The 16,206-nt window shown below is 35.4% G+C and overlaps 1 protein-coding gene across 6 annotated transcripts in view; it reads left to right on the forward strand.

Moving 5' to 3' along the window:
- ZGRF1 (zinc finger GRF-type containing 1) overlaps positions 1–16,206 on the forward strand; it is a 91,205-nt gene that overhangs the window by 42,483 nt on the left and 32,516 nt on the right. For 5 of the 6 annotated variants that reach the window (XM_019417911.2, XM_019417902.2, XM_019417930.2 and 2 more), the window contains 6 exons: positions 3,946–4,069; positions 7,554–8,197; positions 9,336–9,474; positions 10,249–10,433; positions 11,597–11,793; positions 13,324–13,463. In XM_019417911.2, coding sequence (XP_019273456.2) covers positions 3,946–4,069; positions 7,554–8,197; positions 9,336–9,474; positions 10,249–10,433; positions 11,597–11,793; positions 13,324–13,463 — 1,429 coding nt within the window. The remainder of the gene's footprint in view (positions 1–3,945; positions 4,070–7,553; positions 8,198–9,335; positions 9,475–10,248; positions 10,434–11,596; positions 11,794–13,323; positions 13,464–16,206) is intronic. The other variant, XM_019417949.2, reaches the window with a different exon arrangement.

Below are 16,206 nucleotides of genomic sequence, written 5' to 3' on the forward strand. Positions count from 1 at the left end.
AAGTTAGTTGAAGGCAAGATAAACTTAAAAAATTGCTTCGGCCCAGGTCATGATCTCGCGGTCCGTGAGTTCGAGCCCCGCGTCAGGCTCTGTGCTGACAGCTCAGAGCCTGGAGCCTGTTTCAGATTCTGTGTCTCCCTCTCTCTGACCCTCCCCCGTTCATGCTTTGTCTCTCTATGTCTCAAAAATAAATAAACGCTAAAAAAAAAAAAAAAAAAAAAAAAAATTAATAGCTTTCCTGAACCAGTTAGAAAACATAATAGAAAAAGTGTTCCGACAATAATAACAACTGGTATACAATGCCTAGGCATAATCTTAATTGTAAATATATGGAACATGTGTGGAATATACTATGAAATTTTACTGTGAAATATAAAATTCATGAATACATAGCAATTCACCAATACCAAATACCCTCTGTAGGTCAGAACTTGTAAGACTTGGGTATAGAGTGATGGACAAAATAGGTATGTATGATCTCTGTCTTTAAAGGCCAAGGAGAAAGAGGATGAGATGGTTAAAGGAGGGAGAGAGATGTTAATCAAGAGTGCAAGCAAACAAATAAATTGAGATAATTGCTATGTAAGAAAGCTATGAACGTACTCTGAAATAGGGGAATCTACTTTATGGATAAATCTACTTTAGGGCTTTTCCAGCTGTGGCAGCTGTAGGGGGAGGAACATACCTTGTAAAGAAACTGCAAATATAAATACCCTGAGATCGAAAAGAGTTGAGTGGGCTTGAGAAAGTGGACGAAAGCCAGAGTAGTGGGATTGTAGAGCGTGAAAGTGGTAATTAGAGATTGGAAAAGTGAGCAGGGGCAGACACACAATCTTACAGGTGAGGTAAAGAATTTTGATAGTCCTCTGTGTTCCTCAGGGAAATCCATGAAGGGTTTTCAGCAGAAAATTACATGACTTAATTTACATTTTTAAAAGGTTTGCTGGTTGCTCTGTGGCAGATGGGTTTAATGGATGCTGTGGTGGAAACAGAGAAACCAGTTTAGAGGAGACTAAATTGATAGGGACTTGAGGATAGGCATTGTGGCAGTGAAAGGAGTTAGAAGCATGGATGTTGATGGATTGAATGCAGATAGTTAGGGTGAAGGAAAAGGGAGAAGAAAGATTCCTGGCTATCTGACTTAACAATTGTGTGATTTTCACTGCGTGGAGTAAGAAGGAGGAGTGTATTAGTCTGCCGGGATTGCCATAACAAAATACTGCAGAATGTGTCTCTTACACAGCAGAAATTTATTTTGTCAGAATTTTGGAAGCCAGAAGTCCAAGATCATAGTTCTGGCTAATTTGGTTTCTCATGAGGACTGTCTTCCTGGCTTGCAGACAGCTACCTTCTCACTGTGTCCTCACATGGCCTTTCCTCGATGTGTACACATGGAAAGAAAGAAAGAGAGCAGGTGAATGCAAGCTCTCTTTTTATAAGACCACTAATTCTGTCAGATCACAGCCCCACTCTTATGACCTCATTTATCATTTAGACTTTGTTACCTATTAGAGGCCATGTCTCCAAGTACAGTTACATTGGGGTTAGGGCTTCAACATCTGAATTTGTGGGGAACACAGTTCAGTCCATAGCAGGGAGGAGCGGGTTTGGTGAATACATAGGAACAGACAGAAACACCTGTGAATCAGTCAGGTAGACATGTAAAGTTAGAAATCGGATACGTGGGTCTGGTTCAGAGAAGTTTGCATGATCATTTGCACATAGCAAAGTTTAAAGCACTGAGAATGGATGGGTTCATTTCAAGAGTGTGTAGAGAAAGGAGAATGTGTTATATCCCATTCTTAAGAATTGGGGGGTAGGGAGGGTTTGCTATGTCAGTTATTGTGGAGACATTGGTAAAATGACAGAAACAGGTTCATGTGGCAACTTGAGGGTCATTGGTGACTTTGGCAAGAGCAGTTTCAGTGAAATAGTGAGGATTGAAACCAGTTTAGATGGATTAAATGGTAAATGAGATGTAAGAAAGTAGTGACTGGATATGGAGAATTCCTTAAAAAGAGTAACATATTTAATTGATCAGCCACTCATTCCTCAAATATTTTGGGGGCATCTACTGTATGTTGCACTGTTCTACGTGTTAGAGATAGGCCTATGAATAAAACAGGCAAAGATCTGCTCTCCTGGAGCTTGCCTTCTGATGAAAGGAGACAGATAATAAGCAAGTATATAGTACCTTAGAGGGTTTAAGTGCTGTGGAGAACAATAAAGCTGTGTAAGAGGGATGGAGTTCTATTTTATAGGTAAAATAGGGCCTCTCTAATAAAACACTGGGGTGGAGAACTGAAAGAAAAGAGAGGAAGGGAGAGGACACGCATGCCATGCAGATATCTGGAGGAAGAGCATTCCAGGCATAAGGAATAGCAAATGGAAAGGTTTTGAGGCAGAGGAATGCTGGCCAATTTGTAGAACAGCAAGGAGGTAGCTATGGAATGAGTGAACAAACGAAGGGGAAAGTGGTAGGAAGTGAGATCAGAAAGGAAGTAAAGGACCTAATCTTATAGGGCAACTGGGTAGGACATTTTCAGAGCTTTGTACTTTGAGAGAGTTTGGGAACCATTAGTTTTAATGAGAAGAGTGAAATGATTAAACTTATGTTTAGAAAGAAACCTGTGGCTGGTTGATAGAGAATGTACTGTGGGAACAAAGTACATACTCAGTAAGTATTGCCTATTATTGTTACTTTTGTTGAAAGTGCAATACAATCTAGGCTGCCTAGGTTTGAATCCCAACTCTGCTGCTAATAAGCTGGATGAGTTTAAACAAGTTTAATTGCTTAACTACTCTTTTTCTCAATTCTCTCAGTTGTAAAATAAGGAAAATGAGAGTACTGACCTCATATGGTTGTGTAAGGATCAAATAAGTTAAAACTAAAAGGTACTTAGGACAGTCCCTAGCACATAGTAAGAATTTGTTATTATAATAAGACTATTACTATGATTGAATGTAATTTCCCATTGATTTGTCAGTTTCTTCTACTAGACTGAACTCCCTGAATGTGGGGATCATGAGTAATCATCTTCACATCCTTATTTCCTAGCACAGCACCTAGAACCAAATGACTAATTAAGAGAGTGTTTTAAAATTTATATATACATTTTTTAACTTTATTGTAATTTACTGAAAAAAAAAAGACATGCACATTCTAAAAAATTTAAACCATTCAGAAGTACACAAAGTTACAAGAATCCTTTCTCCTTAATTCCACCTGCATTAGAAACCAACCACTCTTAACAGTTTGGTATGTATTCTTCCAAACTTTTATTCTTTCATTCTATTGTTATACAAATATATATATATATATATATATATATATATATATATATATATATATATATATATTAAATGTGATCATCATATTATATTTTTAAGGTGATTAATTTCTGGAAGCAGCAAAAAAATTAAATACTGTTCTAAGGAGAATAACATAATGAGTAATATGACTATTCATGTCTGGAATAGATCAAAAAAGTTCAGTCCATTTGGGAGTAGTATCTTCAAGTTTAGGTCAACTGTAGATAAACCCTAGACCTGAGGACATAAGAGAAAGCTGTTCATTCCATGAGTCTGCGGGAAGTTTTACCTTCACATCTTCAAACATGAAATCTGAGTTAGTCTTAAGCCCTATTGACTAGAAATTCATCTTCAGAACCAAATCCCCGTAACCCAGATCAGTCTAAGTCAGGATCTGACCCATTTCAAATAAATCCAATGGTTTTTATGTTCTGCATTTTATTTTTTTATTATTCTTATTGATTTTAGTGAGTTTATCCTGTCCCTTTGGGAAGAGTTTTTGCCCTACTGTAGCTCTACATAATGTGCTTCAAAGCATTATTTGTATGATATAGATTACTAGAATTCATTCAAACTATAGGGAAAAAATGTAGTAACATTTGGTTAGTAATTTTGTTTCTTCTTTCTGAATAGATGACATCACCAGAGCAAAAGATCTCGACCTTAAACCCTGTTTCTACTTTTTCTTTGAACTCAAGAGATGAAGACTTTGTGCTAGAATTCTCTACGGAGTCCCTGAAAGCAAGAACTTTACCTGGTGACCTTTACTTCCTCAGCTTAGACAGTTGCTACCCTGCTGCCCTAATAATACTTATATGTGTAAAATGAAGTTTTTTATTTGAGAAATTGTCACTAAACTAAAAATATCTTGAAACCAGATTCAGTGTCATCCCCCTCAATCCTTCCCACACCACTTTTCTATTTGAGATGGCTCTTACTTCCAAATACAGTACACCCTTCTAACTCTCAGGTCCTTCTTCTCCTCTCAACTTCTCATGACAGACCTCTGCAGATGTCTTCCATCATTGCAGTACTTCTCACAGCTGCAACTCCAGAGTCGGGCCCCTCTATAGTGCCCTCCCCTCCCAGGGAATGATTCATTGTGAATGTCTGATTTACACCATTGGTTGACTTTGGTATAACCTCTTAGTTTCCCCTTTTTTGCTTTGGGATCTTGGCAAAATCAGGGAACTCTTCCAACTGTTGCTACCACAGTTGCATTCTCAGATCTCTGTGTTTTCATACATTTTAAGTCTTCCCTATGAGTAATTTCCTGCTTCTTGATAAGTACAGTACATTCTGTAGGATTCTTTCCACTAACTTTTCTTTCCCTCTCTCTTTTCTTGAAATCTCACCAACGTATCTTCCCTGATTCCGAAGTTATGTTGGGTAAGGGATGAAGTTGTAGGTAATTTTGGGGAGTGGACAATACAAAAAAAAGAACAAAAAAACCCCACCAACTTTGTAATGTGAATGGGTAGTTGGGTTGAAGAAGGTTTAGTGGGTATGGCTAGTAGAGGAAGCAAGGTAGGGGAAAGTCAGTATGGGAGGAGTGGGTATCGAAAACAAATGAAGTGACAATGGAATAATAGATGATTTTCATAGTTAAAGCATGAATCTTACTCTTGATTTCTTAATTTTTTATTCAAGTATGATTAACATGTAGTGTTATATTAGTTTCAGGTGTATAGTGTAATGATTTAACAACTTTAAACATTTCTCAATGCTTATCAAGATAAGTGTACTCTTAATCCCTTTATCTCTTTCCCTCCTCCTCCTGCCCACTTCCCCTCTGGAAACCACCAGTTTATTCTCTGTATGTTAGAGTCTGTTTTTTTATCTCCGTTTTTCTTTGTTCATTTGATTCTTAAATTCCACATATGGGTGAAATAATATATTTGTCTTTCTCTGACTTATTTCACTTAGGATTATACCCTGTAGGCCCATCTGTGTTGTTACAAATGGCAAGATTTCATTTTTTTATGGCTGAGTAATATCCCATTGTGTTTGTGTGTGTGTGTTGTGTGGGTAGGTATGTACTACCTCTTCTTTATCCATCCACGAATGGATACTTGGGTTGCTTCCATATCTTACCTATTGAAAACAATGCTGCAGTAGACATAGGGGTGCATATATCTTTTCAAATTAGTGTTTTCATTTTCTTTGGGTAAATACCCAGCAGTGGAATTACTAGATCATATGGTACTTCTATTTTCAATTTTTTGAGGAATTCCATACTGTTTTCCATAGTTGCTGCACCAATTTCTATTCCCACCAACAGTGCAGTGTTCCTTTTTCTCCACATCCTTGCCAACACTTGTTATTTCTTGTCTTTTTGATTTTGGCCATTCTGACAGGTGTAAAGTGATATCTCATTGTGATTTTAATTTGCATTTCCCTGATGATTAGTGAACATTTTTACATGTGTCTATTGGTCATCTGTATGTCTTTGGGAGAATGTCTCTTCTGGTCCTCTGCCTATTTTATTTTATTTATGTTATATTATTTTTGAGAGAGCAAGAGAGAGAGGGAGCGAGCGAGAACGGGGGAGGGGCAGAGAGAGAGGGAGACAAAAGATCTGAAGCAGGCTTGGCGATGACAATGCAGAGCCTGGTGTGGGGCTCAAACTCACGAGCCATGAGATTATGACCTGAACTAAAGTTGGACCCTTAACTGACTAAGCCACCCAGGTGCCTTGGTTCCTCTGCCCATTTTAATCAGATTATTGGCTTTTTTTGGTGTTGAGTCACGTAAGTTGTTTATATATTTGGGATATTAATCCCTTATCTGATATATCATTTGCAAATATCTTCTTCCATTCAGTAGGTTGCCTTTTTCTTTTGTTCATGGTTTCCTTCACTGTGCAAAAGCTTTATTTTGGTGCAGTCCCAATAGTTTAATTTTGCTTTTGTTGCCCTTGCGTGGGGAGACCTCTCTAGGAAAATGTTTCTATGGCCAGTGTCAAAGAAATTACTGTCTATGTTCTTTTCTAGGAGTTTTATGACATCAGGTCTCACATTTAGGTCTTTAATCCATTTTATTTTTGTGTCTCGTGTAAAAAAGTGGTCCAGTTTTATTCTTTTGCATATAGCTCTCCAGTTTTCCCAGCACCATTTGTTGAAGAGATTGTCTTTTCTCAATTGTATATTCTTGCCTCCTTTGTTGTACGACCATAAGTGTGGGCTTATTTCTGGACACTACTCTGTCCCTTGATCTATATGTCTATTTTTGTGCCAATCTTTTACTCTTTAATGATGTTTTAACTTTTCTGTCAGGTTGCTTGATTGGCTTGTTAGAATTATAAAATAACACTATAAAAGAATATCATTTGCTCACTTACTGCTCTACTACCTACCCAAATGATCCCCAAAGTTTATTTCCAACAAATATTAACTCTGTCAAGAAGGTACATTATTATAAAATAGGAAACCATAGCATTGTCAGATAAAAACGTTAAGCTTATATAGCTCCCATACAGTATTATTTATTCGTTTATTTATTGAACAAATATTTATTATTGCTTTTTACATTTTAGGAATATATTTATTACTAATACTGCTGACAGAAGGAATTCTAAAACTCAGCCAAAATCTAGTTTAGGAGAATTATATTCTTACCACATACCCATAGATCAGAATAAAGCTAACTATCTTCTTTACCCTGAAGGTTAACATATCACTTTATGGGTATAGTAAATATAAAGAAAGTTACAGTCACATAGATAAATAAACCATGAACTTCAGTCTCTGGAGTAGGAATATACAATTAAGAACAAAAAACCAGTTCTCAGTTCATGTCCTGACTCTGCCAGTTGATAGTCATGTTACCTCTAGGCCTTGGCAATCTCATCTGTAAAATGAGAATAATAAATCCCTTCATGGTTGTAAAGTACTTTGAAAAGTTAAGTGATATGTAAATATAATCTAGTGATTGGTGGTGGTGGGTTGGGGGGAATCTTAGCTAAGGGAAAAAGAAAAAGGGAAGGATTTCAAATGCATTAACCTTAAAAAAGTTTGAGTCTCTTGAGCTTTGAAATCTTCATTTTTTTGAGACTAAAATCATTAAAAATATTTTATTATAAAAAAGGAACTAAAATTACCTATTTTTGTTTTTTGTTTTTTTGTTTTGGCAAGGCAAGTTGTTACTTTTTCTTTCTTGTATAGATAGCTACTGGTTTTTAGAGCCTAGTTGATGGCCATAATACATTTTTATTTAATGAGCTCTTTTTTTTTTTTTTCCAGTTATCAAAAAACCCAGTTCTCTGGGGAATAAGAACTTTCAAAGGCTTCCATTAGTAAGTAGAACCCGAGTTCCACTTATTACTTTGCCACGTGTTGATAGGTCACCTGATTTAGATTCTCGTTCATACGACATCATCTATGACAGGCAAGAATCTTCTGGTTCCCCCATATTCAACTTGGGTGAAAAGTCAGCAGTTCTTTCTTTTAGCTTTGGACTTGACAACCAAAGTGAAACTTCCTTCTCTGAAGAATCCAGAGAAGTGACTCCAAAGGATGTTTTACTTCTCAATAATATATCTACTCAAAGCAAGTGGCTGAAATATCAAAACATACCCCAGTGCAACTTGACTACTGTAAATGTAGTTGATAAAGTAACAGATGGCTTCTTTGCTGAGGTTGTTTCTGGGACACATTGTAGTGACATAGGTGAAAGACAGAGTGATGCTGTGAATGAAAGCTCCATGCATTTGCAAATGATAAAAGACATGCTCCATCAGCAGCAACAGGATTTTAGCAGTCAGGATTTGATTTCCAGAAAGAAAGCACTGTCTTTGAATTTAAAGCAGACTACCAAGACTGAGAAAATTCACAATGTGTTAGGAGAGTCTGCCTGCTGCAACTACAGTGTAACAGGAGATTTACAGGTGAGGAAATGAGCCAATGTATCTTGGTGCATTGTTTCCAATAGTTAGTGTTTGAATTTCAACAAAAGAATTACCAAAATCATATAGGAGCAATGATTTTACTTTTAGAGCTAATGACTTATTTTTTTGAGTTTTACAGAACTCTAGCTATAGTCATATCTTCTTTGACTTAAAATCTTACCTAGTAGTTATGAGCATTAAAAGAAATTATGTGGTATCTGGCACGTAATAGGTACTTAATAAATGATAGCTCCAACTGTTTCCACTTCTGCCACTACTATTACTGTGATTGTTTTCATTTTTCACTATCAGCTCAATTTTGCCGATCAGATCATGATTAGGGTAAAGTTACATCTTATACATTGGTTTTGCAAAATTCTATTGTAGTTGTAACCGGAAATAGAAACACATAATGATCCATTCACATCAGCTAAGTTTTTCCTAGAAAAAAGTTTTTACAAACTTATTAAGAGGCAGACCAGAAATGGTTAGTTTTGGGTTTTTTTAATGTTCATTTATTTTTGAGAGAGAGAGGGTAAGTGGGGGAGGGGCAGAGAGACAAGGGAACGGAGGATCCAAAGCGAAATCTGCCCTGACAGCAGTGGGCCCAATATGGGGCTCAAACTCACGAATCATGAGATCATGATCTGAGCTGAAGTTGAATACTCAACCGACAGAGCCACCCAGGCGCCCCACGTTTAGTCTTATTTATATGATTAAAAATGCGATGCGTAGCCATTCTTGCTATACTTGGTATCTCATTTAAAATGAGAAAATGAAGAGCGCCTGGGTGGCTCAGTCGATTGAGCATCTGACTCTTGATATCAGCCGGGTCATGATCCCAAGGTCATGGAATGGAACCCTGCATCCGGCTCTGCACTGAGCATAGAGCTTGCTTAAGATTCTCTGTCTCTCTCCCTCTGCCCTGCTCCCTTGCTTGTGCTCTCTCTCTCTAAAATACTACTACTACTACTACTACTACTAATAATAATAATAATAATAAAATCAGAAAATGATTTTCAAGGATTCTGAAAAATCAAAAAAATGTGTTTGTTAAACATCTATAGAAAATAATTTACTCATTAGTAGACAGTATTTTTCTGGAGTTGTTATAATAACTTGAATTATTCCATTTCAGGGGATAAGTGGCTCTGAGCTGTGCTTCCCAAATGGGCAGAAAATAAAATCTGCGTATCTTCCCCAAAGGCAAATTCATATACCGGCTGTTTTTCAGTCTCCTGCTCATTATAAGCAAATTTTTACATCTTGTCTCATAGGTATGACTTATCTTCCTATTTTATTATAATTGGTTGCTGCTTAATGTAAGTAGGATAGCTGTGAGAAAACATAGTATCTTATATTGTGAACTTTCATATTAAATTCTCTACTTGAGATTTGTTGTTTTCCATATGTCCATTCCAGTTTTCAACAGTAACTTATATTCTAATTTCAGGTCAAATTGAGTGTCAAAAGTAGGAAATGACAGTATTATCTTTTACAAGTTAGAATTTTTCATTAAAAAAAAATGTTTACTTATTTATTTTCTAGAGAGAGAGAGAGAGAGAGCAGGGTAGGGGCAGAGAGAGAGGGAGAGGGGCAGGGCTGTTAGCACGGAGCCTGATGCTGGGCTCAAACTCACAAACCATGAAATCATGACCTGAACTGAAATCAAGAGTCAGCAGTTCAACTGATTGAGGCACCCAAGCACCTCTTCATTTTTTTTTTTTATTAAACTAGAAGTGTTACTGGGGTGCCTGGATGGCTCAATTTAATTTTAAAAAATAATAATAACAACTAGAAGTGTTACAGATGGTTTTGTTAAGAAATTTTAAGTATGATGCATGATTAGTTTTGATTGTTTTGTTGTACAAGGGCAAAACTTGCCTTTAAAAAAATGAATATTAGTGTTAGATTATAGATTACTGTTAAAAGTCATTTTCAAACTTAGCTAACAGTACACATGATACAAACACAAACTTATTTTGTATTTAATTTTCATCTGTATTTATATATATATATATATATACATATATATTATTTTTTTTTTGTAGAACATCTAAATATATTGCTGTTTGGATTGGCACAGAGGTTGCACAAAGCTCTTTCAAAAGTTGACATATCATTTTACACATCACTAAAGAGAGAGAAACTGAAAAATGTAGAAAGTAATGTGCCATCCTGTCATCATCATCAACCTGCAAAACTTGTCACGGTTAAAAAGGAAGGTCCAAATAAGGTATTGTTCCCTGTTACTCACCGGTTGCCCCACCGAATACTTCTCTTGTAGAAAATTTAGGTACCTATTGCTTTATGACCGGCTTTGTTAAAGAGCAGGTCCTGATTAGGAGCCTTCTACTTGAGGTATTAGTAACTAACCTACAGTAAACTCCCAGTAAATTTTTACTGAAAGATGATCTGTGTTCTAGGATATGAAAGTATGAGTTAAGATAATCCTTCAGATTGCCTGTGAATCTGTTGCATAGTGGTGGCTGGAGACAGAAACATAAAAATAAATTTTATGTAATAGTGTAATTGATAGAATAGGAAGGATATGTCCAAGTTACAGTGAGAACACTGAGGAGGAATATGTCCCAACCTGAGATCTTAGAGAATGCAGAGATGAGCCTGAAGAAGTGGAAGTTGAAGTAGTCTCCTGTGTGAGCCCCAGTACGAGTAATAGATAAGGCCTGAGGAATGTAAAAGCAAACTGATTTAATTTACATTGCTGATAACATATTATTATGGAAGATGTCAAGTTAGTAAAATGTTTATGTATTGCGTACGTACATTGAGATTTAAATTTAGGCGTCAAAGGCAAGAATTTGTAAATAATATTATAACCATAGAATAAAATATCATAGAGCCATCAAAAGTCTTTTTTTTCTTTTTAAGATAATTTGATGACATGGTTGTCATGCGTACAGCATGTTATTGTGTTAGGTTATATTAGGTTATGGAATAGAAAACACATCATCATCTGAGTTTTACTTTTTTTAAAAAAAACAGTGTATGTGTGTGTCCTTGTGCGCACACACACTTATGTAAGTGACAAAAAAGGCCAAAAAGAAATGCACAAGATGTTTCTTGTAGTTGTTTCTGGGTAGCCTTCAGGGTGTCTATGGTGAACATTTTAAATTGGAGAAACAAAAAATTTTATTTTTCAAATAAGCTTATGTTCTCAGAATAATGTAATTTTCTGATAAAGAGAAATGTCAACTAAGTGGTTTTAAATTTTAATTTGTTGTTTAGTATTAATAAAAAGATTAACTTGTATGATGAATAATTTATTGGAGCACATTAATGCCAAGCACCTTTTTATAGAAGTCTTGACAAACATAATACAAAAATAGTAAAATATAAAATTTTTCTTACTCAATTGCAGTATCTTTTTCCTCTTAGGGTCGTCTCTTTTATACCTGTGATGGACCCAAAGCCAACCGATGTAAATTTTTCAAGTGGCTTGAGGAAGTGACCCCAGGATATTTAACAAAGGAAGCCTCTCTAACTAGTATGGTTTTAAGTGATATAAAGAGTATTGGCTTATACTTAAGAAGTCAAAAGATACCCCTCTTTGAGGAATGCCAGCTTTTGGTGAGGTATGCTTTGGTAGCAAATAATGCCTATAATTAATTATTATATCAGAAAATAATAACCTCACATGATTGTTATCAGTTTTAAAAGATATTGAGATAGGTAAATTATCTGAAAGAGTACCTCAGGTTTTCTAACTTTAAAATGGAAATAATTTTCTAAAGCTATTTTTAGACAATCATTTTTATATATAGTCATAATCCTTAGGAAACCCTGTTGAACAAACCACAAGAATAATTTTTGTCAGTGCAGGATAATAGGTAACCTAACTAGTTAGTTTTATAGGATAATAGAATGCTACAATTTGGAAACATGTCCTATAAAAGTGGGATTATCCAAAAAGTAGCTATAATGAACATGTGCATCGTAATTTAATAACATCTTTGGGGAGTTTATACATGCCTGCATTCTTCTAAGGACTTTGCATGTATTATTTCATTTAATCATCATAATAACCTATAAGATACGGAAATAATGGGGATGATTTATTACAGTTATTGAAGCTGAGATACTCTATCTTTTGTGTACTTTTTCAATACTTGTCCTGGCTTAGTCTCTCTCTCTCTCTTTTTTTTTTTTTTTTTTTTTTTAATTTTTTAAATGTTTTCTTTATTTTTGAGACACAGAGAGACAGAATGTGAGCGGGGGAGGGGCAGAGAGAGAGCAAGACACAGAATCCGAAGCAGGCTCCAGGCTCCAAGCTGTCAGCACAGAGCCCGACGCGGGGCTTGAACTCACAAACCGTGAGATCATGACCTGAGCCAAAGTTGGACACTTAACCGACTGAGCCACCCAGGCGACCCTGGCTTACTCATCTTAAAACTAACGATAATTCAGGGCGCCTGGGTGGCTCAGTCAGTTGAGCATCTGACTTCAGCTCAGGTCATGATCTTGTAGTTTATGAGTTCGAGCCCCACATCGGGCTTGCTGCTGTCAGCCTGGCAGTGTGGAGCCAGCTTCGGATCCTCTGTCCCTTCTTTCTGCCCCTCCCTCACTTGTGCTCCTCTCTCTCAAAAAATAAATAAAACATTAAGAAAAAATAAAACTAATGATTCTGTGAGGGTTGCTATTTTCTTCCTATTTTTTTATTTTTTGTCCATGGATGAAAGTATATAAACATACACTCACTCTGGTTCCCTCCTTTTAATGCTATATTTTAAAGATGAAAAAAAAAATGTACTTTCAAACTTATAAAGTCCTGGGGTTGTAATGTATCGCATGGTAACTGTTGTTAATAATACTGTATTGTATATGTAAAAGTTGCTAAGAGAGTAGATCTTAAAAATGCTCATCACAAGGAAGGCAGTTTGTAACTCTGTGTGGTGATAGATGTTACCTAGACTTATTTTGGTGATCATTTTACCATAAATACACAATACACACACACACACACACACACACACACACACACACACATCTCGAACCATTATATTGTATACCTAATACAATTGTTTCAATTGTTATTGACAATTATATCTCAGTAAAAATTTGTATCTTAATATTTAAATTCATTTTTGTTTTTGCTCATTTTTCAGAAAAGGATTTGACTTTCAAAGAAAACAGTATGGCAAACTAAAGAAGTTTTCAACTGTAAATCCTGAATTTTATAGTGAACCTAAAAGCAAACTTTATCTTAAGCTGAGTCGGAAGGAAAGTTCTTCAACTTATAGTAAAAGTAAGTTGACCTGGTCATGATGGTGACAGAGTCTACCCTTGTATCTCAGTTACATTCAGCTCTGCAAATTCTTTACATTAAAGAAGGTTTATAAAGTACTGTTTAATAGTAGCATATACTCTGAGTTATTATATAAGAGTTATTATGTAATAAATTAGACCATTTCCAAAAAGCGTATTTTAAAATTTTAGTTTATTATTGTTATTTTTTAAATAAAAAAATATTTATTCATTTTTGAGGGTGAAAGAGACAGAGCGTGAGGGGGGAGGGGCAGAGAGAGAAGGAGACACACAGAGCACAGAGCTGGATGCAGGCCTCAAACTCACGGAATGCGAGATCATGACCTGAGCTGAAGTCAGACTCTTAACTGACTGAGCTACCCAAGTGTCCCTAAAATTTTAGTTTTAGTCCCTAAAAATTTTATTAAAGGCTAACAAAATCTATTTAATTTTGTTTAGAAAAATTATACTAGCTTCTTACCATTATATAAATAAGTATATTGATTCAGCTGTACTCTGACCTGATATCAAAAATTAACTGAAAATGTGGGCACTTGGGTGGCTCAGTCAGTTAAGTATCTAATGCGTGGTTTTGGTTCAGGTCATGATCTCACAGTTTGTGGGTTCAAGCCCTGTGTCGGGTTCCAGCTTGGGATTCTTTCTCTCCCTTTCTTTATGCCACTCCCCTGCTCACAGTCTCTCTCTCTCTCTTCTTTTTTTCACTGTTTGTCTCAAAATAAAGAAATAAACTTTAAAAAAATAAACTGAAAATGTAATGACTTTATTGACACTTCTGTCATTGTCTGCACAATTTGACAGGACTAGACCACCAGTTTTAGAGAATTGGAAATAAAATCCTTAAAAGAATTTTTTTTTCTAAGGAGCTTAGATGCACTAAATTGGGTTCATCATTATCTTTGGTTTCATGACCTACTCATATCATTGGTCCTCACCTAGAGTGCTTTGATTATTTAGTTACTTTAAATGTAATTATCTGTGAATCTACAAACTGAGGCAAAATCAAGTACCTTTATAGCTACCCACATTTAATATAAAGTAACCCCACTAACTCATCTGGCTGTCTCCTAACCTAAGTTAATTATCATTTCATCCCTGTGTTCATCAGCATCTTGCTCCTCTTTGTTTGTAAGTTTATAGAAATGAATTCCTCAAGAGCGTACAGTTAACCATTGAGAAAAATAGGTTTGAACTGTGCGGATCCACTTATACATCGATCTTTAAAATATATACAGTACAGTATTGTAACTATAATTTCTCTTATGACTTTCTTAATAAAATTTTCTTTTTTGTTTCTTTATTGTAAGAATACAATAGATAACTCATATAACATACAAAGTATTTGTTAATTGACTGTTTATGCCATCTGTAAAGTTCTGGTCAGTAGGCTATTATTAGTAGATAAGTCTTTAGGGAGTCAAAAGTTATACGTAGATTTTTGACTGTGGGAAGTTAGCACCTCTAACCTCCATATTGTTCAGGAGTCAATTGTAGTTTAAATTTTTTTTTTTAAACATTATTAAAGTAATACAAATCTGTAATCTTTTGGAGTTTATTTATCTTTTTCACTTAGTGACATATCGTTGCAATATAGACATTTTATTGATGTTGATCTGAAATCTAGAGTGTAGATTACTTGCTTTGACTGCTATATCAATTTATTTTGTGAATGTGCCACAGTTTATTCATTCACTCTTCCACTGATGGTGATTTTGGTTTCTAAGTTTTGCTACTGTGAGCAGTATGCTATGTATATTCTTGTACTGTCTTATAGATGTGCAACAGCTTCTTTTGGATATAATTCTAAGAATAAAAATGCCCACACCTTTAGGTTGTAGTGCCAAAGTCATTTCTAAAGTGGTTACATCAGCTTATCTTCTACTATCTTGCATCAGCTTGATCAAATGGGTGTAAAAGGATCTCACTGTGGTTTCAGTTTGCATTTCTCTGCTCACCAATGGTGTCGAACAGCTCTTCATGTGTTTTTTGCTTATGTATTGTTGTTTCTTACCCATTTTATTATTTGTAATCTTATTTATAGTTCTTCTATATTTTTCGTGCTAATTTTTTGTTGATCATGTATATTGTGACTGTCCGCTCACAGTTTGTATCCTGTCTTTTCATTTTACTTTATTTTTATTTATTTATTTATTTATTTAAGTTTCATTTATTTAGGTAATCTTTACACCCACTGTGGGGCTTGAACTTATGGCTCTGATATCAAGAGTCATGTACTCTTCTGACTGAGCCAGCCAGGCTCCCCTTCACTTTAGTTTTAATACAGTCCAATCTATTAGGTTATTTTTTGGATAATGCTTTCTGTATCTCATTTTTAATTTTTTTTTTTTAATGTTTACTTATTTTGGAGAGAGAGAGACAGAATGTGAGTAGGGGAGGGACAAAGGGAGAGGAAAGACACAGAATCCAAAGCAAGCTCTCCGGGCTCTGAACTGTCAGCACAGAGCCCGATGCAGGGCTTAAACTCACAAACCAAACTGTGAGATCAAGACCTGAGCTGAAGTTGGACGCTTAACCAACTGAGCCACCCAAGCACCCCTCTGTGTCTCATTTTTAAAATCTTTGCCTATACTGAGGTCTAAAATTATTCACCTTTATTTTCTAATTTTTTTAAAAGTTTTCTTTTTGACTTTTTTTTTTACTTCTTTAAAGTTTATTAAGGTTTTCTTTTTTTTTAAATTTTTTTTTTTTCAACGTTTTTTATTTAT

The sequence above is a fragment of the Panthera pardus genome, unplaced genomic scaffold, assembly GCF_024362965.1.
Source record: "Panthera pardus isolate Hobbes unplaced genomic scaffold, ASM2436296v1 HiC_scaffold_13, whole genome shotgun sequence".
NCBI lineage: Eukaryota > Metazoa > Chordata > Mammalia > Carnivora > Felidae > Panthera > Panthera pardus.